General features: G+C 39.9%; 1 protein-coding gene across 23 annotated transcripts in view; it reads left to right on the top strand.

Moving 5' to 3' along the window:
* MACF1 (microtubule actin crosslinking factor 1) overlaps window positions 1–27,516 on the top strand; it is a 437,650-nt gene that overhangs the window by 378,576 nt on the left and 31,558 nt on the right. For all 23 annotated transcript variants that reach the window (XM_073615331.1, XM_073615324.1, XM_073615314.1 and 20 more), the window contains 18 exons: window positions 1,072–1,303; window positions 7,471–7,697; window positions 7,788–7,910; window positions 9,790–9,891; window positions 12,100–12,201; window positions 12,319–12,492; window positions 12,579–12,734; window positions 14,188–14,385; window positions 14,486–14,614; window positions 18,604–18,774; window positions 18,912–19,067; window positions 20,347–20,553; window positions 20,828–20,947; window positions 21,111–21,280; window positions 21,435–21,594; window positions 26,492–26,686; window positions 26,773–26,901; window positions 27,036–27,179. In XM_073615331.1, the coding sequence (XP_073471432.1) occupies window positions 1,072–1,303; window positions 7,471–7,697; window positions 7,788–7,910; window positions 9,790–9,891; window positions 12,100–12,201; window positions 12,319–12,492; window positions 12,579–12,734; window positions 14,188–14,385; window positions 14,486–14,614; window positions 18,604–18,774; window positions 18,912–19,067; window positions 20,347–20,553; window positions 20,828–20,947; window positions 21,111–21,280; window positions 21,435–21,594; window positions 26,492–26,686; window positions 26,773–26,901; window positions 27,036–27,179 (2,895 nt within the window). The remainder of the gene's footprint in view (window positions 1–1,071; window positions 1,304–7,470; window positions 7,698–7,787; window positions 7,911–9,789; window positions 9,892–12,099; window positions 12,202–12,318; window positions 12,493–12,578; window positions 12,735–14,187; window positions 14,386–14,485; window positions 14,615–18,603; window positions 18,775–18,911; window positions 19,068–20,346; window positions 20,554–20,827; window positions 20,948–21,110; window positions 21,281–21,434; window positions 21,595–26,491; window positions 26,687–26,772; window positions 26,902–27,035; window positions 27,180–27,516) is intronic.

The raw sequence follows: 27,516 nt of genomic DNA, 5'->3' as shown, positions 1-27,516 counted from the left end.
TTACATATTAAACTAAATTATACACCACAGTTTTTTTTAAGGTTATTAACCGAATAATCGATTAATCGAAACAATAATCGGCCAACTAATCGATTATGAAAATAATCGTTAGTTGCAGCCCTATATATAGCCCTTGCATCCACTTAAAACTAAATATTAGCATAGGTTTAGTGTTGGTCTGTAGAGCGGCCTGGTTTTCAAGGTGAAATAGAAAATTGAATCACTTTAAGAATGAGTGGAAAACTGTACATGCATGCTGGTGATCATAACCCTAGCCCCCCTATACCTAGCATACTAATGAAAACATTGCCTGGGTATTCCCCATGTTCATAAATCGCTTTGGAGAGAGTACATAAAAACTTTATTGTTCCATGATTATGAAGGCGCTTACTGTCTATGGCCCCTTCCCACTATATGGCCAGTTTGACCAGAAGCCAGTTAAACTGTAAGTGTGTCTTAAGCTTTGGAACTAACGTGGTAGAAAGGTTGTGTGAAAAGACCCCAGAACTGCAAAGCAAACGTGCCTTGGCTGCCCAAAATGTTTGTGCTTATCAACACTTTCTGACAGAACACATAATTATAGTAAGGAGATAAAATAACTATATACTGCATTTTCAAGTTCTGCATGTGTCCTATTGAATAGGTGATAGACCTTTGCCCTGTACCTGATATTGTAGCGATATTTGTTATTCATCCTTTGTAGACTCCTATCCCACTAGTTCCATACATCAGACATATGCTTGTTTTCATGGTTTGCTCATGTGTTAACGTGTTTGCATTGTTGAGTTGCTGTGGTTCATGCTACACTAACCCCCCCATCTCTCCTCTCATTCACATCACCTCCCTTTCCTTGTGGAATGTGTTAACTTTCTGTTGTGCTGCCATGGTAACATATCCTTGTCGGCCTGACTTCTCTGCATTTCAGATTGTGGAGGTAAGTGTCATCCCGCTTCATTAGTTTTCTAATCTATACCTTACCAGTGACTAACTACACTGTGCTTTCCTTTACCATGTGTTTTTGGTGTATCTATTCTCATTCCTCCTCTTTTTTTTTTTTTTTTCCCCTCCCAGTTCCATGACAAGATCGGGCCCATGTTGGAAACTCTGGAGAGCATGGCATCTCGCCTAAATATGCCACCTTTGATACCTGCTGAAGTGGAGAAAATTCGGGATTGCATTAGTGAGAACAAGAATACCCTCATGGAACTTGAAAAACTGCAGCCATCATTTGAGGCCCTAAAGCACCGTGGAGAGGAGCTTATCAGCCGTTCACAAGGAGCAGACACGGATCCTGCGGCCAAAGGTTGGTCACCCCCATAATGATGATAAATATAACTGTTTTGTTATTTCTGTGTGTCAAAGTGGTACAGAGCTGAAAGCCAGGTTGCTATGGTAACTGCAATTTGGGATATTCCTCTACTTTGATGGAAGCACAGTATGTCTCAAGCTTCTGAGATGTTAAACATAATTGTAAATTTGCTTAACTTGCTAATCACAAATTCAGTTCCCCATGGGAACTAAAAATAGTTATTTTCATGTTGGCCAGCAAATGTCATCTTTATGGATAAATATTCGGATTTGCTGTTGATATACCACTGACTAATGGAATACAAGGAATGCAAAAGTAGGATATAATTTAATTTACTAAACAGGTAACTGGCAGATGCTAGAGCCTACGTGTTAGAATTATCACAGCTACTTGTCTCCTGTTAAACTGTCCATACACGTTAAGATTTTTCTCGTTTAGTGCTGCTGCATGAACAAAAGAAATTACTTGATTCCCTCATCTACACTAAATGGCATGGATGGACAAATCTGTAGTGCCAGTGATTGTGCTTTTACAGCCAGCACCCGCAGCTGCCAGAATATTCAAACAGCACCAGTGTAACAGTGCTGGACAGAATGAATGAAGGCCCGGTTTGTTTTTCAGAATTTTGTGCCCTGCTCCTTTGAAAAAAGTTGATGGAAAAACCGACTTTTATCAAGCCAAATGGTGCCGACGGAGCCACCCACACAACAAAATTTCATCCCTGTCCCTGACCAGATTTAGTGTCATCTGTGACCAATCATGCTATCACCATGTTTAACCAATCATGGTGAGCACAGAGTACAGAACAGAGAAAGTATTTAACCACTTGCAGACTGCCCACCGTAGATATATAGTACGTGATCTGACGCTTCTGGGTCTGGGGTGTGTGCTGCCAGCAACCTGCTCACGCTGTAATTGTACACTGCTGGAGCCCAGCAGCAGGTGCCGCAGACTCTGTCAGCCAGCACCCGCTGATGACACAGGCAGAATGACGGTCTGCCTATCTGAAGGGAAGGCATTGATCCTGTGTTTCTGCTAAGCAGGAACACAGATCTTTGCCTTCCACTGGTCAAAGCCCCTCCCCCACAGCGAGTAAGCACAACCTAGGCACAGGTAACCCTTTTATCGCCCCTAATATTAACCTCTTCCCAGCCAGTGTCATTAGTACAGTGACAGTGCATATTTTTATAGCACTGTTAATTGTATTAGTGTCACTGGTCCCCAAAAAGTGTCAGGTGTCCAATTTGTCCGCTGCAATATCGCAGTCCCGCTATAAGTCGCTGCAAAATAGAAATGGTAGATAATGGAGTACCAACATCCCTCAATTACATGTATAAGGAAAAACCCTCAAAAATGGGACTTTAACGGTACTGGGTCATTGTTATATCAAGGGAATGAGAATTGTTTCTTGGTAATGCAAAAGTTAACAAATCCTTATTAATACAAATTGTGTAAGACATTACAGTACATTTTTAAAATTGCTAGAAAGGGGGTTCTTAATATTGTACTCAAGTTGGAATTGACAAACACCCAGCAATTTCCATTCTTGTTTTTTGACGATTCCAACTTGAGTACAGTATCAAGAACCTCCTTTCTATCAATTCAAAAAATGTATTGTAATGTTTTACAAAATTTGTATTAATAAACATTTGTTAACTTTTACATTACCAAGAAACAATTCTCATTCACTTGATAGAACAATGACCCAGTACCGTTTAAAGTCCCATTTTAAGGGTTTTTTCCTTACTCGCTATAAGTCACTGATCGCTGGCATTAAAAGTAAAAAAATGTAATAAATAAAAATATACCATAGTTTGTAGACACTAACTTTTGCACAAACCAATCAATATACACTTATTGCGTTTTTTTTTTTTTTTCCCAAAATATGTAGCAGAATACATATTGGTCTAAATTGATGAAGAAATTCAATTGTTTAAATTTTTTATTGGCTATGTTTTATAGCAAAAAGTAAAAAAATATAGTTTTTTTTTTTTAATTGTCGGTCTTTTTTTTTGTTTATAGCAAAATATAAAAACCACAGAGGTGATCAAATATCACCAAAAAAAAGCTCTATTTGTGGGGGGAAAAGGACAAAAATTGTATTTGGGTACAGTGTCGCACAACCGCGCAATTGTCAGTTAAAATAATGCAGTGCCGTATCGCAAAAAATGGCCTGGTCAGTGGGGGGGGGGGTTTAAATCTTCCGGAGCGCAAGTGGTTAAACAAACTTTCCATGCTGCCTGTTGTATTATTTTTCCTCTCACTCAAAGCAGTCACAGTTGTGATGCGTGAAGATCTGTGTGAAAGGCACATGCAATGTAAAATGTGTATATAGAAGAAATTTAGATGAAAAAAATAGAGTTTAACATGAATAAAGTTATTAAATAGTGTTAGATCAGTGTTTTAATTGAGGCAGAATCATTCGTTTATTAGTATTTTATGTCAATTTTGTTTTTTCTTTTTTGACTTTTTTTTTTTTTTTCAAACTAATCATCAATGAATTGCAGCCATTGCAAAGACCATACAATCCTAGATGATTCTTAAAGCTGAACCAAGGACTTACATTTTTTTGTTCAGATATATTCCTTCTTAGCCACAAATATAAATCCACTTGCTGTGCTTCAAATGCCTTTGCAAACCCAGATGATATCTTGTAAAAGTGTTAGTGACACCTTCACATTGCTGTATATAGTTTCTGCAGAGAGCAGAATTGTAGGTGGGGATCCAAGACTCCACCCACTGCAGGCTGCTTGCAGAAAACTGTAGGGGGGAGGGTGGACTTCTCAACCAGACCAGTCCTACTGCACAAGGATGGAAGGCAGCAGTGAGCGGTCTTTATTACAGGAAGCTCCTGCACAGAGGCAACGTTTTACACTGGATCACTACACAGATCTGGAAGAAATACATAAAGTACACCAAGATTCAATTAAAAATACACATGACATACTTTATCTTGGAGTTCAGCTTTCATATGTAGAAATCTAATATATAGGCTTTTTTTTTTTACCCTAAACCCCTGATGTGTATCACAACCTACGAATACTGTACACATGGGGGTCTCTGTATTCACGCTATATAGGAAAATATGATTTTATAAAACCATTTAGAGTAGTATTAACTGTACAAAATAGATTACACATTTCAATACTCAATATATTGATTATTTGTAAAATTGCCAAATGAGCTTGCCCTATGTGTATTTGGTCTGGCCATGAAGGTTTTGATGACCAGAAAGGTTTAAGGTAGCAAAAAAGAGTAAATGGAGTGGTTCCTATGAGCAGAAAAAACTTGTTCTTCTAGTCCCTTTCATTCAGAAGGCCAGTTACCAAAAAATTTGGGGGTGGGTGCAGGTTCTTCTATAACCCTATTATAACACAAATCCATTTAACGGACAATTGCACCTTTGTTTTAAAATTCAATATTGTAATAAGCCTAGCACCCTTGTTACATCAGTGATATAAACGCTATAGCTTTTTCTCGCACAATAAAGGATTAGTTCACCTTTACTACAAAAATTTCTTATTACAGATAAGCGACATCTGTAAATATAAACCAACTGTGCAGCTTTGACTAAAGCTGAATATTACCCTTGCAATAGCAATTATGAACCTCCTGAAGCCTGACTGGAATACTCCCAGGACATTGCGACAGTGAGGTCTAGTCATCACTGCTCACCTTCCCCATTACATGAGTGAGCTTTCAAATTCGGAGTTCAGAGCTACTCCATCAACGGAAAAAAAGAGCATGTGAGGGGGTTTGAATCACTTAAAAAGCTGACTCCTGTGATGTTAAAAAGTAATTCCAAAGTATTCCAGTCAAGCTTTGGGAGATATGTAAATGGCCTACACCTATAGTAAGGACATTATTCAACTTAAGTCAGAGCTGCACAGTTTGTTTTTATGTACAAACACCCCTTATCTGAATAGGCAGTTTAATTTTGTAAATGTGTACTATGTCTTTAACCAAGTTTTTACTATGCCTTGCCCAACTTAACTCTGTTGCCAAAATGAACCAAAATCATGATCTCTTGCAAAATCACTTACTAACCAAGGACTGCAGCAAAAAAATGGTAAGTAGCAGACTAAAGGAACCAAGAATTTACAGGGCAGGAGTACAGGATATAGAGGAAGAACACTTAAAATGTTGGAGAGCAGAGAGCGTAAGATAAAGCAAATAGAAGAGAAGCACCAAGGCAATTCAGTCTCCTCTCCCCAGGATTAAACTTCATTATTCTAACATATTGGCAAACTACAAGCTGAGAGGCTGCAGCAAGGGATGCTCTTTGTCAGATATTTTTGAACACAGTCAAGAGTTGCAAAGACACCAAGATTTACATGATTGTATCATTTTGAACCAATACCTACACTCCAGGAATTGGATGCTGACCATGGGGAATGCCTGAGCAAAATTGCCGCTAACCTTCTGGAGAGTAAGGAGTGGCTAGGGAGCACTTATAAAGTGAGTATAAAGGGGAAGGGGGTGTAAGGATTTCGTCTTTTTGTCTTGCATGGGCAGGGGGACAGTGTCTCTTTAAACATGCAAGTGGATAGACAGGAAATGAGAGTTGGGTGAAAATGGGCTATAGTGCAGGGGAGTGCCATAAAACGGGTGACCAAGGGAGGGAATGGGTGCTGCTGGAGAGAAGTGAAAGGGAAAATACTGAAGAGAAAAAAGTAATGCTTTAATTCCCAAAGTTTAAAGCTTAGTGTGTGCAAGAATCTTGCACTAACAGGGAACAGAAAGTGTCCTTTTTCCTTGTTACATAGGATAGGATGACTAAGCATATTATACTTCATGCCTATAGTAACTGTTCTTTATAATTGTACCCAATGAGGTTGATTTACTAAAACTGGACTGTGTAAAATCTGGTGCAGCTGTGCATAGTATCCAATCGGCTTCTAACTTCAACTTTTTTAATTACGCTTTGGCAATAAAACATGGAAGCTGATTGGCTTCTATGCAGAGCTGCACCAGATTTTGCATCCTCCGGTTTTAGTAAATCTACCCCAGTGTCTTTCATAGCTTTATACCAATATAATGCTGCGCTATCCAAATATAATCATACGGTAACTGTACTAAATCATAATTTGACTGGTTACAGTTAAATAGTGGTGGTGAGATATTCTAATCCTATATATAAAAAAATCGGGTGAATCTAATAACGCAATCTTATGCAATTGTAACTTGCGATCATGAACAGTTAAAAATACAATTCTATGCGATCCTCCCAATGACAACCTGTGTAGCATACACACCTCTATATACACATGTAGCATTCATATGTGATAGAGAAATTTGCAAGCATGTGCGATAATTGCAGTGACAACCTGTAGTTTACATCAATCTATATAAAAGTGCATCAATATACAGCAATCAATATAGAAATAAAGTGAACCGTGTTTAAAGTGCTCTTATGCCAAACTAATTCATGCAATAATCTGTGTCTTTTATATAGATTGATGTAAATTACAGGTTGTCACACAGGGTTGAAAATTTCTCTATCGTCTATGAATGCTACATGTGTCTATAGAGATGTGTATGCTACACAGGTTGTCATTGGAAGGATCGCATAGGATTGTATTTTTAATTGTTCGTGATCGCAAGTTATATTTGCATAAGATTGCGTTATTAGATTCTCTCGATTTTTTTTTTTTTTTTATATAGGATTAGAATATCTCACCACCACTATTTAACTGCCACCAGTCATATTATGATTTAGTACGGTTACCGTATGATTATATTTGTATAAAACGTTTTGGCACCAGCATATGGGACGTGATCAATGCTAGCAGCTGTCCTTTAATCATCTCTAATTATCATTTGGATTTTCACAAGGTAGCTCGCAAGATTCTGTTTGTTTTTTTAATTGTCTTTCATAGCTTTCTTTACTTTAAATCTTGTATGGTTCTGCTTTACATATGAGTCACCAGGTTGGAATTTGTGTTTTGCTTGCCATAGTTGATCATTACTAAGTTGCTTTCATTTTACATGTATCTTGAAAGTATCAACCTAAATCACTAATACTTTAATTACCACCACTGCGCCTCAGATGAAAAATGTTAGCACAACTGAAATAAATCACTAGTACATCTACTTTTACATCTACTTTGCCCTAAGGTGTAAAATATTACTTATAAATATATTGTTTCTGTTTGTTTCAGCCATTCAGGATAAACTGGACCAGTTAGTGTTCACCTGGGAGGACATCAAAGCCAGGGTAGATGAACGGGAGATGAAATACTTAGACGTCCTTGAGTTGGCAGAAAAGTTTTGGCTAGATATGAATTCACTGTTGACAACCATCAAAGACACTCATGAGATTGTTCATGATCTGGAAAGTCCCGGTATTGACCCATCAATGATTAAACAGCAGATTGAGGCTGCAGATGTAAGCAACATCTGGAAATGGTTCTTTTTACTCTTCTTTCTATATAGGACTCACAGCAGGCAGTAAATGCGATTTTATGTTTGTTTGCAGACCATTAAAGAGGAGACTGATGGACTCCATGAGGAACTGGAGTTTATCCGCATTCTTGGAGCAGACCTCATATTTGCTTGTGGAGAGACAGAAAAACCAGAAGTCAAGAAAAGCATTGAGGAGGTGTGTCATAATTCTATTCTACTTGTATGATCTTCATATTATGGCAAAGCCTGTGTATGACTCTACTCCTAGAAGGGCTGCTGAGATGCGAGATCACATAACACATTGCTTTCAAACTATCGGTGCAGACCAAAGCAAACCATGCCCTTGTAGAACTTTGTGAAAAAAATGTTCATTTTAGGAATATTCGTTTGATTTTCTAATCGTTGGTGGGGTCAAATTGTCAAGATGGGCAATGTTATTTTAAATTTCTAACAGTAAGTGTTGTTTTTAAAGTCCATTCACTCCAAAATAATCAAAAAGTGAAAGCAGAAGTTTTTAAAGTACTTTCAAACAACATTCGTCATGTCATCAAATGTAGTGATTAGAAATTTCGTATGAATATTCGTTCTAATATCTACTAATGTATGGCCAGCTTTATACTTAAAAAGAAGAATAAAACACTATCACTGTACAGCACTAATGCTCAAAAAGCACAACCTGCATATGTCATTAGCAAATATAATGCTATTTGCTGCAAAGATTATTGCATATAGTCTTGTTTTTTTGGACAGAGTGGAAAAGGGTTTGCAACGCTGCTAAGATTTTACTGCTGTTTCTAAAGTAGTTGGGGAGATTTTCACTTTTTGTTTTGTGAGCAAAATCTCTTCAACAAGGATGCAGACAGTAATAAACTTTTTTTTATGATGTGGTATGTGGAAGTTTGAAAACTTTGCCAAATTTTTGTCATCTTTGCACCCGTTGGGGGAACACCCCACTTCCTGTGTGGCCAATAGCATAGAAATGTGGGTAAAATCTTCCTAATAGGGACATACATGGCAAAAAAAACATAACTTTCCCAATCTAACCAAAACCAAAAAAAATTGTTTTAGCTGGAGTTGCTTTGTAGATCTTTAGAGATTAAAGGTAGATGGTTATTTAGCTGTGGGCTTCTTTGTTTGCAACTTTATCAATCTCCAGGCTATTTACAAGAAGTTGTAATGTAAATTCAATTCAAAATCCCTTAGCTAAAGGGGTTTTCAGCAAAAACTTCTTTATATTCATTTTTTTTAATGTATGCTGTTTACTAAAACTTATAGTTTCAAAACCAAATCCAGGAATTCTTTAATGCTAAAAACATCTGGCAGTTCAGACATTCTTTGTCCCTGCAGGGACAGTTGGTGTCCAGTCTCAAGACTAACCCAGTTCCTTTGCAGATGTCTTAAATTCCCTGCTAATGTGGATAATTAAAAGCTGACATGCTTAAATCATGCTTAGTTTAGTGTGAACATTCTGAAACATAAAGGAGAAATATAGTCAAAGCTTTTTGGCTATACTTCTCCTAGGGATTACAGGACTGCAGTTCGTTCCCCACTCCTGTGACCTTTTTTTTGCTGACAGCGGGCTAAAGTCTACGGTCAGCTGACGTCACTCAGCCGGTCCAGGCTCTGAAAAGATTCCGACCATATGTTTGGGATCCACCCAGCAGCCTGGACCAGCACCTGGCTCAGCCTGTCAGCGATGCACAGAGAGCCTGGGCCAGCCCCTCCTGCCCCCTCCACAGCCCAGTGCTCCAGTGAGAGGAGAGCTGGGACTGTCAGTCAGAGTGTAGGGGGAAAACTGAGTGATCAATGGTCTTTGATCACTCAGTTCTCACTGCAGAGCTGGCAGGAGAAAGATGCTGCATTCATCTAGGTAAGTATAAATGTTTTGATTTTTTTTGTTTTTGTTTTTCAGAAAGTCCATAGTTCTCTTTTAACATGAAAATTCTACAGATAAATAGTTCATTAATAGATGTATTATTATGCAGAGATGGTCTTTATTTTTTTAAATATATTATATTGTGTATCTTCTGGCACCCTTCTAAATGAACTTGTTGCTTTTTTTCCCCCCTCTTTAGATGAACACTGCCTGGGAAACTTTGAAGAAAACTTGGACAGAGCGCCTGGAGAAGCTTAGAGATGCAATGGCTCATTCAGTACAGTACCAGGACACTTTACAGGTATTTTGCCACAAAAGTCTTTATATTACTCTAAATCCCAAGATTTAGGGCTTGTGTACACTATGTTCAGTGATCTGGGTAATCCGCACTGGATCAATGCAGGTTACCAGAAAGGCACATAGAAAACAATTGTCTCCCAATTCACCCCAGAACAGGGCTGTAGTGTACAGATTTGAATGTAGTAATCCATAAACTTGATGAGGGGGGGTAAACCGTACAATGTGCTGGACTGCCTCTAACCAGACTTCAGAGGCAAAGTGTGAACAAGACACTGGGAGGCTCTCTTCTGCAGTGCCTACATTTTATGTGTGTGATATTGGAAATAAAGGACACAGACCTTCCCTGTGCTATTTCTTGTAGGTCAGCGCTCTCAGTACACAGTTTGAAGACATTGGCAGTGCAGTAATTGTAGCTTTATTCTCAGTAGCGCCTTAAAGAAAAACATATTGCTGTTATTTGTATGCTGTTCCCTAATCAACACCGATTTAAAGTAAGTGGTGTGAAAAACCTTCCCTGCGTCTACCTACCTTCTGCTGCCTATAAAAGAGATAATTGCACTGCAGTGCTGCCACATGACACCCAAGCTTAAGTTCCCAAATGTTAGAGTGGTGGCTGCAGGGGTGGAGAGTGCGTGCCGAAAATGGATGGGCAATGGAAGTTGGCAAGTGAAGTCACCGCTGTAGGAATTAAGAGCCGTTGTTAAGTGCTCCCTGACCTAGGAGACCTGCTGCTTCTCAGTCATGTGACTGCACCGGAGCAGATTAAAGAAAAGATATTTCCACTGATATTTTATAAATGCTATGCAAGCAGAGCATTAAGTAGAAGCAGCCAAGAGGCCCATGGTAACTCTGGAGGAACTGTAGAGAGCTAAGAGGAGGGGGAATGTTTTTTCAACAACACTTAGTTATCCTTTACAGCAGTGGTCATCAACCCTGTCCTCAGGGCCCACTAACAGGCCAGATCTTATGTATTACCTTGGGGAGATGCAGACTAGAATACTGCAATCACTGAGCAACAAATTATATCACCTGTGATGTATTTCAGTTATCTTGCAAACATGTTAGTGGGCCCTGAGGACAGGGTTGATGACCACTGCTTTACAGTGCCTTGTAAAAGTATTCATACCCCTTGAAATTTTCCACATTTTGTCATGTTACAACCAAAAACGTAAATGTATTTTATTGGGATTTTATGTGATAAACCAACACAAACTGGCACGTAATTGTGAAGTGGAAGGAAAATTATAAATGGTTCTTCACTTTTTTTTTTTTTTTTTTACAAATAAATATATGAAAAATGTGGCGTGTATTTGTATTCAGCCCCCCTGAGTCAATACTTTTGTAGAACCACCTCTCGCTGCAATTACAGCTGCGAGTCTTTTAGGGGATGTCGCTACCAGCTTTGGACATCTAGGGAGTGACATTTTTGCCCATTCTTCTTTGCAAAATGGCTCAAGCTCGTCAGATTGGATGGAGAGCATCTGTGAACAGCAATTCTCCATAACTTTATCCCTGACCTGTCTGGTGTGTTCCTTGGCCTTCACGATGCTGTTTGTTCACTAAGGTTCTCTAACAAACCTCTGAGGGCTTTACAGAACAGCTGTATTTATGCTGAGATTAAATTACACACATGGACTCTATTTATTGATTAGGTGACTTCTGGAGGCAGTTGGTTCGACTAGATTTTGAAAACCATTTATCATTTTCCTTCCACTTCACAATTATGTGTCACTTTGTGTTGGTCTATCACAAAAAAATCCAAATAAAATACATTTACGTTTTTGGTTGTAACATGACAAAATGTGGAAAATTTCAAGGGGTGTGAATACTCTTTCAAGGCACTGTACATCTACTTTTATGACATCAAGATACCAACATAAACTTTGAGAGTCTCTTTATCTCTTTTTTTTTACTTTTGTGTTTCCTATACTGTTTGTACTTAGAAGCTTTTTAGCAGTGGTGTGCCTCTTGGTAGACTGAGATTTCTTGTATCCCACAACATATCACTAGCAGAACAGAAATTCCTGTTTAACAGGTTAGCACAGAGATATGCCAGGCTGCGATCAGCAGTATTTAGAAAGCAGTACCAGGCTTTTTTTTTCACTGCACAGCAAAACCCATTTCATATGTATCCCTATCTAATAATTCTCAGAGAAAAAGGTAGATTATTCAATGAATGGTAAGAAAAATACTTTTTCCTATGTTCTAGGCAATGTTTGACTGGCTGGACAATGCTGTTATAAAACTTTGTGATATGCCACCCGTGGGAACTGATATCAGTACAGTGAAAGAGCAGATCAATGAGATGAAGGTAAGCTAGACCTTTAAGATAAAGCTCTTGGTAGAAATACATGAGCTACAGTATATTTAATGATTTCTGTGCCTTTTTTAAAATTTGTATTTACAAATGTGATGCTTTTGTTGGCAGGAGTTTAAGGTGGAGGTTTATCAGCAGCAGATTGAAATGGAGAAGTTGAATCATCAAGGGGAACTGATGCTGAAGAAAGCCATTGACGACACCGATCGGGACATCATCAAAGGACCAATTACAGAGTTGAAACATTTATGGGAGAATCTTGGAGAGAAGATCACACACAGACAGGTGGGGAGGGGAGTGTGTTCATTGGGATGTTGTATTTGGATATGTAAACTGTCATTTCTGCTAACTTGGTGCCTATGTATCCATAGCACAAGCTTGAGGCTGCCCTACTAGCTCTTGGCCAATTTCAGCATGCACTGGCTGAAGTAATGTCCTGGCTGACACACACAGAGGAACTTCTGGATGCTCAGAAGCCCATTAGCGGTGATCCCAAAATCATTGAGGTTGAGCTTGCAAAGCACCATGTAAGTCTGTAAAAGGATATTTTACTTGTTTATGAAACTAATGTTACTGTTATAGTGTAGATAGTGCACTGTTTTTGTTTAGTCCAGTGAATAGTGTTTGTGTGGCTGATGCAGTTGATGGTCTTGTTTAACTGCCCGCGCTATAGCCGAAAGAAGGCTACAGCGCGGGCCTTAATTGCCGGGAGGGCGTCCAAGGATGCCCTCCCAAGCAAGCGCTGTTTGTGCGTCCCTGCGGGTCGTGCTCTGTAATCACAGAGTCTATGAGACTCGGCTGATCACAGATGAGAGTAAGGGGTCGATCCCAGCCCCTTACCACGTGATCAACTGTCAGCCAATGATGGCTGATCATGTGATGTAAACAGAAGCTCGCTCTGTCAGCGTGAGGGGAAAAAAAAGCCGATCACCGGCTTCTGTCAGAGGGACATTGGTCCTTCACACAGAAAGCTGCGGCTGAATTTTCTGTGCCTGCCAGCTGCCAGTGCCCACTGTGCCACTCATCAATGCCCACCAGTGCTGTCAATCAATGCCCATCGGTGTCTCATAATCAGTGCCACAGATCAGTACTAGCTATCAAGTTCACCTACCAGTGGCTATCAGTGTCACCCATCAGCGATCATCAGTGTTGCCTTATCAGTGCTGCCTATCAATGGCCATGAGCACAGCCTATCAGTGCAGCCTCATCAGCGCACATCAGTGAAGGGGAGAAAAATTAACTGTTTTCAAAATTTTATAACAAACTTTGAAAGGGTTTTTTTTTTTTTTGGTCCTTTTTTTTTTTATTTAGCAAACAATAAAAAACCCAGCAGGAAATAAATACCACCAATAGAAATTTGTGTGAAAAAAATGATAAAAATTTCATTTGAGTATTGTAGCATGACCGCGCAATTGTCATTCAAAGAGTGACTGCGCTGAAAGCTGAAAATTGGTCTGGGCAGGGAGGGGGTTTAAGTGCCCAGTAAGCAAGTGGTTAAGTCTTTGACAATTCAAAGTAAATTTGTCATCAGAATAATGTATGTAGCATTACATTTTATTCAGATCAACCTGTAAAAAAGACTTTTGTTTCCTGTTTGCATAGATGTTCTTTGTGCTATTCTCTATTCAGATTCCTCCATAATAACTTATGTAGCAGAGGGACAATCCTGTCTAGGTATTGTGTTTGTGTTTGAGTCCTCCCTTCTACTGTTGGCTGTATATACTACTGCTAAGCTAGCTTCCAAAGGTAGTTGGCCCCATCAACTGACAGAGCAACAGCATAACCCCCTTTTTATTGGTTTATACCAAGCACATTGGGCATGATGTTTAAAGCAAGATCCATCATGTAATGATTTTGTAGAATAAAGCATGGGACAAAGTTGTTTTTGTTTACGGTTCACTCAATTGGATATAGCAGCCCTTCAACCAATTTCCTATGTACGAACACTGTTTGTTACTCGCATCCTTTCTGAATTTACAGGTGCTGAAAAATGATGTGCTTGCTCATGCAAGCACAGTGCAAACTGTGAACAAAGCTGGCAATGAGCTGCTGGAGTCTAGTGCTCGAGATGATGCTAACAGCCTTAGAGCTAAGCTGGAAACTCTGGACAATTCATGGGAGTCTGTACTACAGAAAACTGAAGAAAGAGAGCAGCAACTAGATATGGCTCTTCAGCAGGTGTGTGAAACTTCAGTTGTTCAGTGGCAGCCATAATAAGGCACAAAAAACTGCAAAGCTCTGTGGTATGAACTGGGATGTGTTATTCTTCCTTTTTTAGGCTCAAGGCTTCACAGGGGAAATTGAAGATTTCATCCAGTGGGAGAACAGAATAGAAAGCCAGCTATCAGCAGCGAAGCCCACTGGTGGACTACCAGAGACAGCTCGAGAACAGCTGCAAGCGCACATGGTGAGGACACTATGTATGAAATAACAATACACTCCGTGGTAATTTTATTAGGTGTATTGATTTAGGAGCAGGTAACACCCCGATGTCGTCAGAACAGCTAGAATTCTTTTGTGGTCCAAACAATTTCCTGCAAACCTTCAGTAAGGAGTTTAGAATTTACTGTTCTTAGTGCTGGAACGTGCTAGTGTTTTTTGCTGCTGTATCCATCCTACATGTTATGTGTTCAGAGCTGTTCCTCTGCATCTCACTGTTGTAAAGATTTTTTGCAACTTGCCATGCATAGTCCCCATATAAATGGCCTGGACTTCAAATACTTAACCTCTTGCCGACCATGTCACAATGGCTCTCCTGGGCGAAATCCAGTACGGGTACGTCCCACTCTTTTTTTTGGCCACCAGAGGGCGCGTGCCCGCTGTATGGCAGGGGACCCGATGCGCGTGGCTGGCGGGCACATTTGCCGCCGGCCACGCGTGATCGCAGGCACCAGTACGGGGACTTGTGTGTGTAAACACACAAATCCCTGTGCTGTCAGAGGAGAGGAGCCATATAGTTTACTCCTACTAAGTAGGAAAAACGATATGGCTCCTCTCCTAGTCAATCCTATCCCCATACAGTTGGAACACACAATTAACACCTTGATCCTAGTGTTAAACTCTTCCCTGCCAGTGGCATTTACACAGTAATCAGTGCATTTTTATAGCACTGATCGCTGTATAAATGCCAATGGTCCCAAAAGTCTCCGATCTGAATGTCGCAGTACCGCTAAAAATCGCAGATCACTGTCATTACTAGTAAAAAAAAAAATATTAAAAATGCCATAATTCTTTACCATAGTTTGTAGACGCTATAACTTTTGCGCAAACCAATCAATATACGCATATTGCGATTTTTTTTTTTTTTTACCAAAATATGTAGAAGAATATATATTGGCCTAAACTGATGAAAAAATTTGTTTTTTTTTTTTTAAATTTGGGGGATCTTTATTATAGCAAAAAAGTAAAAAATATATTTTTTTTCAAAATTGTTACTCTTTTTTTTGTTTATAGCGCAGAAAATAAAAACCGCAGAGGTTATCAATGACCATCAAAAGAAAGCTCTATTTGTGGGAAAAAAAGGACGCAAATTTAGTTTGGGTACAGCTTCGAACGACCGTGCAATTGTCAGTTAAAGCAACACTGTGCCAAATTGTAAAAAGTGCTCTGGTCAGGAAGGGGGTAAAATCTTCCGGGGCTGAAGCTGTTAAAACAAGCACAGGGTTACAGCCGTGAGCTTGGTCTAGTTCTTTTCAGCCGAGGACTGGCTTTTCAGCCACCCATGCTGGATCCTGGGCTCTTCCATTCATCCAGTTCTGTCAGGATGCTGAGTAGAGGAGGTCTGTTCCCCAATCTCCCCTGCAACTAATGAACTTGGAAAAGACAAGCATTTTGTCTCTTCCGCTTTCAAAGCTGTCATTCTCCTGTTACTCTGCCCAGGAAAGCAGCAATCAAGCATAATTTATAACACGATATGTGAATAGGGCGGACTGTGACCATTCACAAATTTCTCTTCCCTATTTACAGATCATGTTACAGGCAGTATAATCAGTGAAAGAACTTTTCTCAATGAAGAAATGGGCAGGAGGGGGGCTTGTGAAGGAAAACTGTTAACGTCTACAGTGCCAAAATGTCAGCAGCAGGAAGAGGATAGGACAGATAGGATAGCCCTGCAGTGAAGATTTCTTCGGAATCTGGCAGCCTGGGACATATTTAATTACTGATAAGTTATGTACCTAAAACTGCAAAGGAAAAAAAAATGCCCAAGGCTTCACTGCAGGATGGTCCCCACACAAGTTACTGCATTTTGCTTCTCAGACATCACCCTCACCTTTAGCAAAGTGGAAATATTCGCTCTGCCAAAGCCCCCGCACAACAGTCAGTCTCATAGTGACGATGCTTCCCTTGCACCAGAGCAGGACTTGATTTTAAGACCGGCTTCTGCATCCGATTCTTGCTCTATCTCATGCACACAAGTGGCCTACCAACTAAGGCAGATTTTTGTCATTATGTCACTCAATCTGACCATACAATCTTGGTACACCCAACTTCTGAGCCACCAAAACCCACACAATATAAGGACCCACCTAATTCACCCCTTAAATTAGTATCCAATCAGGCAGGACCCAACACCACACAGCCACCGGCAGATCCAAAGGAGACTGTACAATATTGCGTAGTGTGTGTTTAGAATTAATCCTTAGTGCAAATACCCAATAAATAAAATTATATACACAATTAATCACCAGCAGGCTGAAAGGAAAAAAAACAGCAGATTCTTTCATTACACAAATGAGAATGAGGCCCTGTCAAAATTTACTGATCAGCTCTTGAATGGCTGCAGCCACTGATCGACAAGAACCAGCCTATATCCCATGGTCTATGAATATTCAGCCTGTGTCTTTTACTGTACTCCAAGATATGAAATTTACAGGGAAGTCAAAATTCCTTTTTTTTTTAGCCAAATTTCAGCTTTAAATGAAAAAAAATTAAAAATTGTTAGCAACGATATGACTCCACACACACATACAAATGCAACGTGTGCTTATGTGTGTAAACAGCGGTTGTGGCACATATGAAGTATCACTACGAACATCGGAATTATCAATAATTTTAGAGCCATAATTTATGGTTAAATCTAAACTGATAACCTGTCAAGTTTTTAAAGCTTTGTCTATGGACAGTTTTGGGCATGCACATTTTTAACCACTTCGTGCCCGCGCTATAGCCGAATGACGGCTACAGCGCAGGCCTTAATTGCCGGGAGGCCCCTTACCACCTGATCAGCTGTCAGCCAATGACAGCTGATCACATGATGTAAACAAAAGATCGGTAATCTGCTTTTTTTCTGCTCACACTGACAGCATGAGCGTAAAAAAAAAGCCGATCACCGTCTTGTGTCAGAGGGATAGCGGTCCCAAAGAGGGCGAGACATCACCTGAGTATCTGTGCCCACCAGTGCCACCTACCAGTGCATAGCAATGCCGCCAATCAATGCCCATCAGTGCCACCCATCTGTGCCTATCAGTGCCACCTATCATTGCCCATCAGCGCACATCAATGAAGGAGAAAAATGACCTGTTTACAAAATGTTATAACAAACTATAAAACTGTTTTTTTTTTTCATTTTTTTTTTTGTTTTTTTTTTAGCAAAAAAATGAAAAACCCCAGCAGTGATTAAAATACCACTAAAAGAAAGCTCTATTTGTGGGGAAAAAAATGTAATTTGGGTACGGTGTTGCATGACCGCACAATTGTCATTGAGTGAGAGCGCTGAAAGCTGAAAATTGGCCTGGGCAGGAAGGGGGTTTAAGTAAGCAAGTGGTTAAAGCTTGATACATTTGGTATCTATTTACTTGACACAACCCTCTTTTTTTTATATTTTTAAATTTTGTTTGTGTGCATGAAAATACAAGTATGTGATCAATAAACAACTGGGGAAAAAATGCTACGTAATGACTTGCAACTGCAGCCATTTTATTCTACAGGACCCTTGAAGATATAGAATTGTTTGAGTGTTTAAAGTAATTTTCTAGCAATAAGTGAACATGATTGAAAAATTAAAAAATTGCCTTGTGCTTCAAGTAGTTCAATATTTATGCATATACAGTTTGTAGTGTTTAAAAATTAAAAATTCCATAAAAGTCCTGCAAAATGTATTGATGCTTTGTTGTAATATATATATATATCTAAATTGTAATCATTCATTATATTTTTTGGCTGTATAAAACTTTTATCTTATTACCTATCATGCACCTAGTCAAAGTTTTGACCTGCATACATTTATTTGCGTTTATGATCACCTCTTTGAATTGTTGCAGCGCTTTACTCAGTTTTTCTTTTTTGCTTCATTTGGTTTTGCATTCTGAATTACTCTTTTCATATGTTGAGATGTCTTTCTTTACTACAAGCACATGATTCACATTCTAATATAGTTTGTTAACTATTTTCTCGTAGGAGTTATATGCTGAGGTCAAATACAATGAGGAACTATATAAACAGCTTCTAGACAAGGGACAACTAATGTTGCTTAGCCGGGAAGATGCAGCCAGTTCTGTCACCGAGCAGACTGTGAACATACTGAAGAGAAAGTGGCAAAACATTAACAATAAGGTGGAAGAGAGGAAGGTAATACACAACTTTGCACAACCTCCTATATGTGGACAGGTTTCAGAATTGAAATCTAATAAATGCCTTATGATGGGTGGCTTTGGTCTTGTAGCTTCAATCTGCATATGTTATATCTTATCACTTTTTGCCCACAGGGAAAACTAGAAGAAGCTTTTAGTTTGGCCACAGACTTCCAGAATTCATTACAAGACTTTATCAACTGGCTGACACAAGCTGAGCAGAGCCTGAATGTAGCACCTCCCCCAAGTCTCATTCTAGACACTGTTCTATTTCAAATTGATGAACATAAGGTAGGTTCCTTAAAGCCTATCTCTGGGATAAAACTATCCAAATTCTCACCTTCCACCTCACTTTAACAAGTCGCTGTCTGTATCCCCATCTCCAGGATAATACTATCTCCATTCAAACCCCTCTCTAACTGATCTCTGTCAGTAAAAAAAATAAACCCTATCAAAATGCTCATTTTACTTGACAAATTTCATGGTCATGTGATCCTCCTGCCCCAAGTATTCTTTCTCAGTTTACATTAGGTTGGGTCCTTCTTTAGGTGTCCATGTCATTGTGATGTGGACACTTACTACTGACCGTCTATAGGTGAGGGTTTTTTCAGGATCCAGAAGTGGAGTGACATTCGTGCTAGGGGACATTAGGACCATCTGCAACAATACATCAGTGACCCCTGCACCCAGTAACGGTGATAGTTAGAATCATGGTGTCACATACCTTGGTTGGAGGCCTAAGTGATAATAGGGCTTCCCCTTGCAGCTCTGGTGCAAGTACCCCTGAGTGTGGCAACAGGGGCACAGGACACAAAGAAACACAGGTGCTGCTAATCAGGTAGCAGTAGTCTCCTGACTGTAGTCAGCAACAGTGCAGGCACACCAGAGGAGGACCAAGGATGGAGGCTCGCAAGTTGGCACCCAGGAGCTGGACCTTGGAAATGTGGTAAAGACACTGCAAGGACGGGCAGTAAGAGATAGATGCAGGTACCAGTCGAGTTCAAGGAAGTAGTCAGATGGCAAGCCAGGGTCAGCATGGATGAACAGCAAGCACATAGTCAGTAGCCAAGCCAGGCTCATACACTGGGAGCAGGAGCAAGCATAGTCAAGCAGCAGGCCGAGATCAGTACCAGGAAGACGTAAGAGCGTGGTCAGAAGCAAGCCGAGGTCAGAGTCCAGAATCCACAAAGCAAGGTCAGAATCGGAATGGGTCAGCAACGGGAGAGATGCACATGTGCACGAGCATGAATATGAGCATGACCATTAACTGTATGAGTATTGGTCTCCTGACACCTGGGTGGGGAACTTAGAGCTATGGGAATTGTTAGAGAATAAAAATCACACACACATCTAGGCTGACCTGGATGGCCTTGTCTTTTTTTTTTTTAAACCCTATAAACTATGTAACTACATGTACGAGAAAATAAAAACCCTGCAGGATGAATTTGGGAGGTGGTGAAGGAATAAAAGTAGGGTCACACTTTGCCAAAAAGGAACTTTAATAAACGCCCCTCACTCACTTTGCTTGCTTAGATAATGCTACAGCTTTTCTTTACCTATTTCATGACAGATTTTTGTAAATGAAGTTAATGTTCATCGAGAGCAAATTATTGAGTTGGACAAAACTGGGAACCAGCTGAAATTTCTCAGCCAGAAACAGGATGTGGTCCTGATTAAGAACCTTCTGCTCAGTGTTCAATCCCGCTGGGAAAAGGTGGTTCAACGATCAGTGGACAGAGGAAGATCCCTAGACGATGCAAGAAAAAGAGCGAAACAGGTTTGTATTTGGAAGGAATACATTTTAACTGTTGTATTGTTTTTGTGTTCTCCTGTATATAGAAAAAGTATGCATGTATTATATTGATGTTATATTGATCATGTTATACTATTACATGAGCCATGTTTTGAGTACATTGTCTAAACTACAACAGATCACGGGAAAGTCGCCACACTTGGTCTTTGTCCAGGTGACTCCTGTTGTGTCACCAGGTTAAAATGTTATTTGTTTTTTGTTTCTTGTTGCTGAATTGGCCATGCTTCTTATGTTCCAGTTCCATGAAGCCTGGAAGAAACTGGTTGACTGGTTGGAAGAGGCAGAGAACCACCTAGACTCTGACATGGACATCTCTAATGATCCAGACAAAATCAAGCTACAGCTTACTAAGCACAAAGTAAAATGATGTCCTGTGTGTTGTATATGTTTTTGGTTTGTGTGTGTATATATGATATGTCATTATGTGTGCTTGTTTTTCTCTGACATTCACAAAATTGAATATACACTGTTGCCACCCAAGGGATCAGTGACCATTTCCCTTTCTTCCTTTAACACTATAGGAATTCCAGAAAACCTTAGGAAGTAAACAGCCTGTTTATGACACAACAGTAAGAACAGGACGGGCATTGAAAGAAAAGGCCTTATTAAGCGATGATGTACAGAAATTAGATCACCTCCTTGGAGAAGTGAGGGATAAATGGGACACTGTGTGTGGAAAATCTGTAGAAAGGTAATTTTCACCAGTGCTGAAATTAGCAAAGATTACCTGCAAACCTAATTAATGCTTGATAGGAGTTATCATGACGGTTATATGCCAAGTATTTTTATTTTGTACAGCAGCATTCTTACTTGAGATAACAGTTTTCCCTGGGTTTTCTTTGCAGGCAGCATAAGCTGGAGGAAGCATTGCTTTTCTCTGGACAGTTTATGGATGCCCTGCAGGCCCTGGTGGATTGGCTGTATAAAGTAGAGCCCCAGCTGGCTGAAGATCAACCTGTACATGGAGACTTGGATCTTGTAATGAACCTGATGGATGCTCATAAAGTAAGAATGTGAAGGCTAAAGTGTAGTATAAATTCATTCATACCCCTAGATAGTTATACCTACTGAGCCACACAATCACGCGGCCTCCCTTATTTCCTTGCTTCGGTGTGTAAGGAAGCAAAAGACCTCCAGACAGTGTCACAATTGGGGGAACATGACATCATCTACCTATCTAAGCTCCAAAACTAGTCGACACTAGAGCTTAGCCAGGGTGGGATTCTGCAGTAAAAAGGCAATAAGGGACTGTGGCTGGGTAAGTACAACCCTAATTTCAAAAATGTTGAAACACTGTAAAATCTATATAAAAACAGAATGCAATGATTTGCAAATCTCATGAACCTACTGTATATTTTATTCATGATGAAAAACATATCAAGTTTGGAAGCTCTGGCATTATATTGAAGATCCCCCATGATAGGTTTCTCTGGATAGTTCATGATTCCCTCCCCTCTGTAAACTGACTGCGGTTTATCATGGCTGCTGAGCCCTGACACTGGTCAGTTTACGTGCCTCCATCATCCGCAACCCGCTCTCTGTCTCCTCTGTCCTCCACCCCCCTCTCCTCCCTGCCTTTCAGCTCCTGACAGTAAAGCACCGCCCCCCATCATCCCCCCCCCCCGCTGCCTGAATAACACTAACCTGTATGCACCGTCCGCGCTGTCTCCTATTGTAGTGTACCCCTCTGTGTATGATTTATAAATCACACACAGAGGGGGACACTACAATAGAAGGCAGTGCTGATGGTGCAAACAGGTTAGAGTGGCTTAACAACCACTTTAATAAAAATTAATTATAAAAAAAAAAGAAAACATATCAAATTAATTTAAACTGAGAAAATATACCATTTTAAGAAAAAAATTGTGGTTTTGAGATTGATGGCAGCAACATGTCTCAAAAAAGTTGGCACAGGGCCATGTTTACCATGGTGTAGCATCCTCTCTTCTTTTAACAACACTCTATAAGTATCTGGGAGCTGGGGAGACCAGCTTCTGGAGTTTTGGGAAGGAATGTTGTCCCATTCCTGCCTGATATAGGATTCTAACTGCTCAACAGTCCTGGGTCGTCTTTGTCATATTTTTAGTTTCAAGATGAGCCAAATATTTTAAAGGTCTGGACTGTAGCCAGACCAGTTTAAGCGCCCAGACCCTCCTTCTAAGAAGCCATGCTGTTGTCATAGATGCAGTATCTGGTTTAGAATTGTCCTGCTGAAATATGGCCTTCCCTGAAAAACTTGTCATGTGGATGGGAGCATATGCTGCTCTAAAACCTGGATATATCTTTCAGCATTTATGGTGCCTTTCCAGATGTGCAAGCTGCCAATTCCATACGCACTAATGCACCCCCATACCATCAGAGATGCAGGCATTTGAACTGAGCGCTGATAACAAGCCATGAGGTCCCTCTCCTCTTTAGTCCGAAGGATGTGACGCCGATGGTTGCCAAAAAGAAAATGTCAAATTTCAAATCGTCTGACTATAGAACAGTTTTCCACTTTGCAGCAGACCATTTTGAATGCGTTTTGGCCCAGAGAAGACAGAGGTGTTTCTGGATTATGTTCAGATATGGCATCTTTGCATGATAGAGCTTTACCTTGCATTTTTGGATGGCACAGCGAACTATGTTCACAAAGAGTGATTTTTGGAAGTATTCCTAAGCCCATGTAGTGATGTCCATCACAGAATCATGCCTGTTTTTAAATGCAGTGTTGTCTGAGGACCTAAAGATCACTGAAATTAGTGGAACTAGATGGACTTGTCTTTTTTCAATCAGACTATGTAACTACAGCCCTGGCCAAAAGTTTTGAGAATGACACAAATATAAATTTTAACAAAGTCTGCTGCCACAGTTTTTATGATGGCAATTTGCATATACTCCAGAATGTTATGAAGATTGATCAGATGAATTACAATCAATTGCAAAGTCCCTCTTTTGCCATGAAAATTAACTTAATCCCCCCCAAAAAAGAAAAGGTTCAATTGTTGGCAAACAAGGCTTCAGTGCCCCAAAGAAAGTCCAGCAAGCGCCAGGACCATCTCCTACAGTTGTAAGATCGAGGCACCACCAGTGCAGAGCTTGTTCAGGAATGGCAGAAAGCAGCTGTGGGTGCATCTGCACTCATAGTGAGACAAACACTTGTGGAGGATGGTCTGGTGTCAAAAAGGGCAGCAAAGAAGCCACTTCTCTCCAGGAAAAACCTCAGGGACAGACTAATATTTTTCTAAAGGCATAGGGATTGGACTGCTGAGGACTGGGATAAAGTCATTTTCTCTGATAAGTCCCCTTTCCGATTGGGGCATCTGGAAAAAAACTTGTCCAGAGAAGGAAAGGTGAGCGCTACCATCAGTCCTGTGTCATGCCAACAGTAAAGCATTCAGGGACCATTCATGTGTGGGGTTGCTTCTCAGCCAAGTGACTAATCGAAGAAGTGCTAAATGTCACAGAGTACACGCTAAACTGCCCCACATCCCAAGTAGCAAGACATTGAAAGAATCAGGTTTCCTCTGAGTGGGACTTTTGGAGAGGGGTAGAAAGCACAATGAGGTATGAAAACGATATATAAAAAGTATGTAAGATTTTATTGAGAAACATAAGTTTAAAATAGTGAGCACATATATACATTACACATATCAAAAGGTCATAATTGGATACTGGACAGGACTATTTGTACAATAAACGTTCAAAGAGGACAGCTGGTAATCGCAGAGATCTGTTAGGTTGATAGTGAATACAACAGAAAAAACCCAACGTGTTTCAAAATTGCTATTTCTTCATCAGGGGCGTATGCGATTTTGTCGCAGAACGTGCAAACCTAGACAATTCCAATTTTCCAATTTTTTTTCTCAATAAAATCTTATATACTTTTTATATATCGTTTTCATACCTCATTGTGCGTTCTACCCCTCTCCAAAAGTCCCCCTCAGAGGAAACCTGATTCTTTCAATGTCTCAGCCAAGTGACTGGGCTCACTCACAATTTTGCTAAAGAATGGCACAAAAACATCCTCCAAGAGCGACTTCTCCCAACCATCCAAGAACAGTTTGGTAACGAACAATGCCTTTTCCAGCATGATGGAGCACCTTGCCATAAGGCAAAAGCTATTACTAAGTGGCTTGGGGAACAAAACATCAAAATGCTGGGTCCATGGCCAGTAAACTCCCCAGACCCTAATCTCATTGAGAGCTTGTGGTCAATCCTCAAGAGGCGGATGAACAAAAAAACTCCACAAATTCTAACAAACTCCATTGATTATGCAACAATTGGCTTCCATCAGTCAGGATGTGGCCCCAGAAGTTGATTGACAGCATGCCAAGGTGAGTTGCAGAGGTCTTGAAAAAGAAGGGTCAACACGGCAAATATTGACTCTCTGCATAAATGTAACCACTTCAATACAGACCACATTCCCCCCTTCCTGCCCAGGCCAATTTTCAGCTTTCAGCGCTGTCATATTTTAAATGACAATTGAGCAATCATGTAACACTGTACCCAAACAAAATTGTTTAAATTTTGTTCCCACAAATAGAGCTTTCTTTTGGTGGTATTTGATGACCACTGGGGTTTTTATTATTTGCTAAACAAATAAAAAAAGACCTAAAAAATAAAGTTTTTCTTTGCTTCTTGTTTTGTAAATTGTTTAAGTACGTTTTCTCTTTCACTGATGGGCACTGATAAGGTGGCACTAATGAGGTGACACTGATTATAAGGCACTAATATGCAGCATTGATGGGCGTTACTGATAGGTGCCACTGATAAGCGAAACTGGTGGGCACTGAAAGGCCGTACTGATGGGCACTTATAGACGGCACTGATGGGCGTCAGGAGAGCAGCCGATCGGCTCTCCTCTACTCGTGTCTGTCAGTGCGAGTGGAGGAAAAGCTGATAAATGACTCTTCCTGTTTACGCTGTGATCAGCTTTGATTTGACACAGCTGATCACATGGTAATGAGCCTACGTCAGAGGCTCTTTACCGAGATCGGTGATGCGATGTGTCAGACTGACGCACACCAACGTTCACCGCGCTGCGTGCCCCCGCGGGTGTGCGATCGCGGCTTATCCTGCTGGACGTCATATGACACCCAGTCAGGATAACTTAACTACTTTGCGCACATCATTCTGCTATATGGCGGGCAGAAAGTGGTTAATGTAATTTTCAATAAAAGCCTTTGACACACATGAAATGTTTTTAATTATACTTCAGTATGCCATAGTAAAATCTGACAAAAAGATCTAAAAACACTGACACAGCAGACTTTGTGAAAATTAATATTTGTGTCATTCTCAAAACTTTTGGTCAGGGCTGTGTATGTAACAATTTTTAGCTTTTTACAGATTGGTGAACCTCTGCCCATCTTTACTTCTGAGACACTTGGACTCTCTAAGATGCTCTTTTTTTATATACAATCGTGTTACTGAACTGTTGCCAATTTACTGAATTGCAAAATATTCTTCCAGTTCTTCCTTGTTATTTCCACTTTTTTGTTTTTTTAAAACGTGTTGCTGCCATCAATTACAAAATTACCCTATTTTTTTCTTAAAATGCTACATTTTCTCAGTTTTAACATTCAATATGTTGTCTTTTTTTCTATTATAAACAAAATAGGGGTTTGGGATTTGAAAATCATTGTATTCTGTTTTTATGCTGATTTTACACAGCATCTCATATTTTTTGGAATCAGTGTTGTAATACATGTCTGGATGGTTGGCCATGAGCAGACACTATCACTTTGACTTGTTTGGTTTCTCTTTAAGATGCTTCTTAACCATTAATGGTTATGTAATCTATTCAAAAGTTTGCTATTAATTGACTATTCTCCATGCATCACGCATGTGTGTATAGATATAACAAAAGAATACTTCAGCCTTTATGCTATACTGATTTATCATTCCTTTATTTCAATAGGTCTTTCAGAAGGAACTAGGGAAAAGAACAAGCAGTGTTCAAGCTCTGAAGCGATCTGCCAAGGAACTGCTGGAGAGCAGTAGAGAAGACACTACATGGGTCAAGGTTCAGCTCCAGGAACTCAGCACAAGATGGGACACTGTATGCAAACTTTCTGTGTCCAAACAAACCCGCTTGGAGCTAGCTCTGAAGCAGGTTGGTGACTTCACATTAAATAAATAAAATTTACACACACCTTTTATCATTCTGGAAAATAATGAGATGAATGAATTATGTTTTAGGCTGAGGAGTTCCGTAGTACTGTTCACATGCTGCTTGAGTGGCTTTCAGAGGCTGAACAGACTTTACGTTTTCGTGGTGCTCTTCCTGATGATGCAGAGGCTTTGCAGTCCCTCATTGATATTCACAAGGTAAGAAAACAGTAAATGTCCTATATACTAGATCAAGTTTATTCGATTTGGTCCAGTTTTATTACATGCCCGCTAGAAGGTTATTTCACCTGTTACTCTATTTTTCCAACTCATTTTGTCATATTTTTATTAAGGAGTTCATGAAGAAAGTAGAGGAGAAACAAGTAGATGTAAACACCGCAGTCAGCATGGGGGAGGCAATACTGACTGTGTGCCACCCAGACTGTATCACCACTGTCAAGCACTGGATTACTATCATACGGGCAAGATTTGAGGAGGTAAGAGATCTTTTAGTATTTAGCAATCCCAGAATCTATCAATTAGAAACAATTTCTGCTAAACGCAATCTGTTGATTTCAGCACTTGCACACCTGCATTTGTCACATACTATTGGCTTTTATTTTGCAGTTAAATGATTGTGTATTTTTATACAGTTAGGTCCATATATATTTTGACACAGGCACACTTTTCATACTTTTGGCTCTGTATGCCACCAGAATAAAATTAAAATGAAACAATCCAAATGAATTTGAAGTGCAGACTTTAAGCTTTAATTCAAGGGGTTGAACATAAATAGCAAATACAAATTTTAGAAACTGCAATCATTTTTATACA

Source organism: Aquarana catesbeiana, linkage group LG02 (assembly GCF_042186555.1).
Source record: "Aquarana catesbeiana isolate 2022-GZ linkage group LG02, ASM4218655v1, whole genome shotgun sequence".
In the NCBI taxonomy this organism is placed as follows: domain Eukaryota; kingdom Metazoa; phylum Chordata; class Amphibia; order Anura; family Ranidae; genus Aquarana; species Aquarana catesbeiana.
The sequence above is the reverse complement of the archived record's forward strand: the minus strand, read 5'-3'. Positions and strand labels throughout refer to the sequence as shown.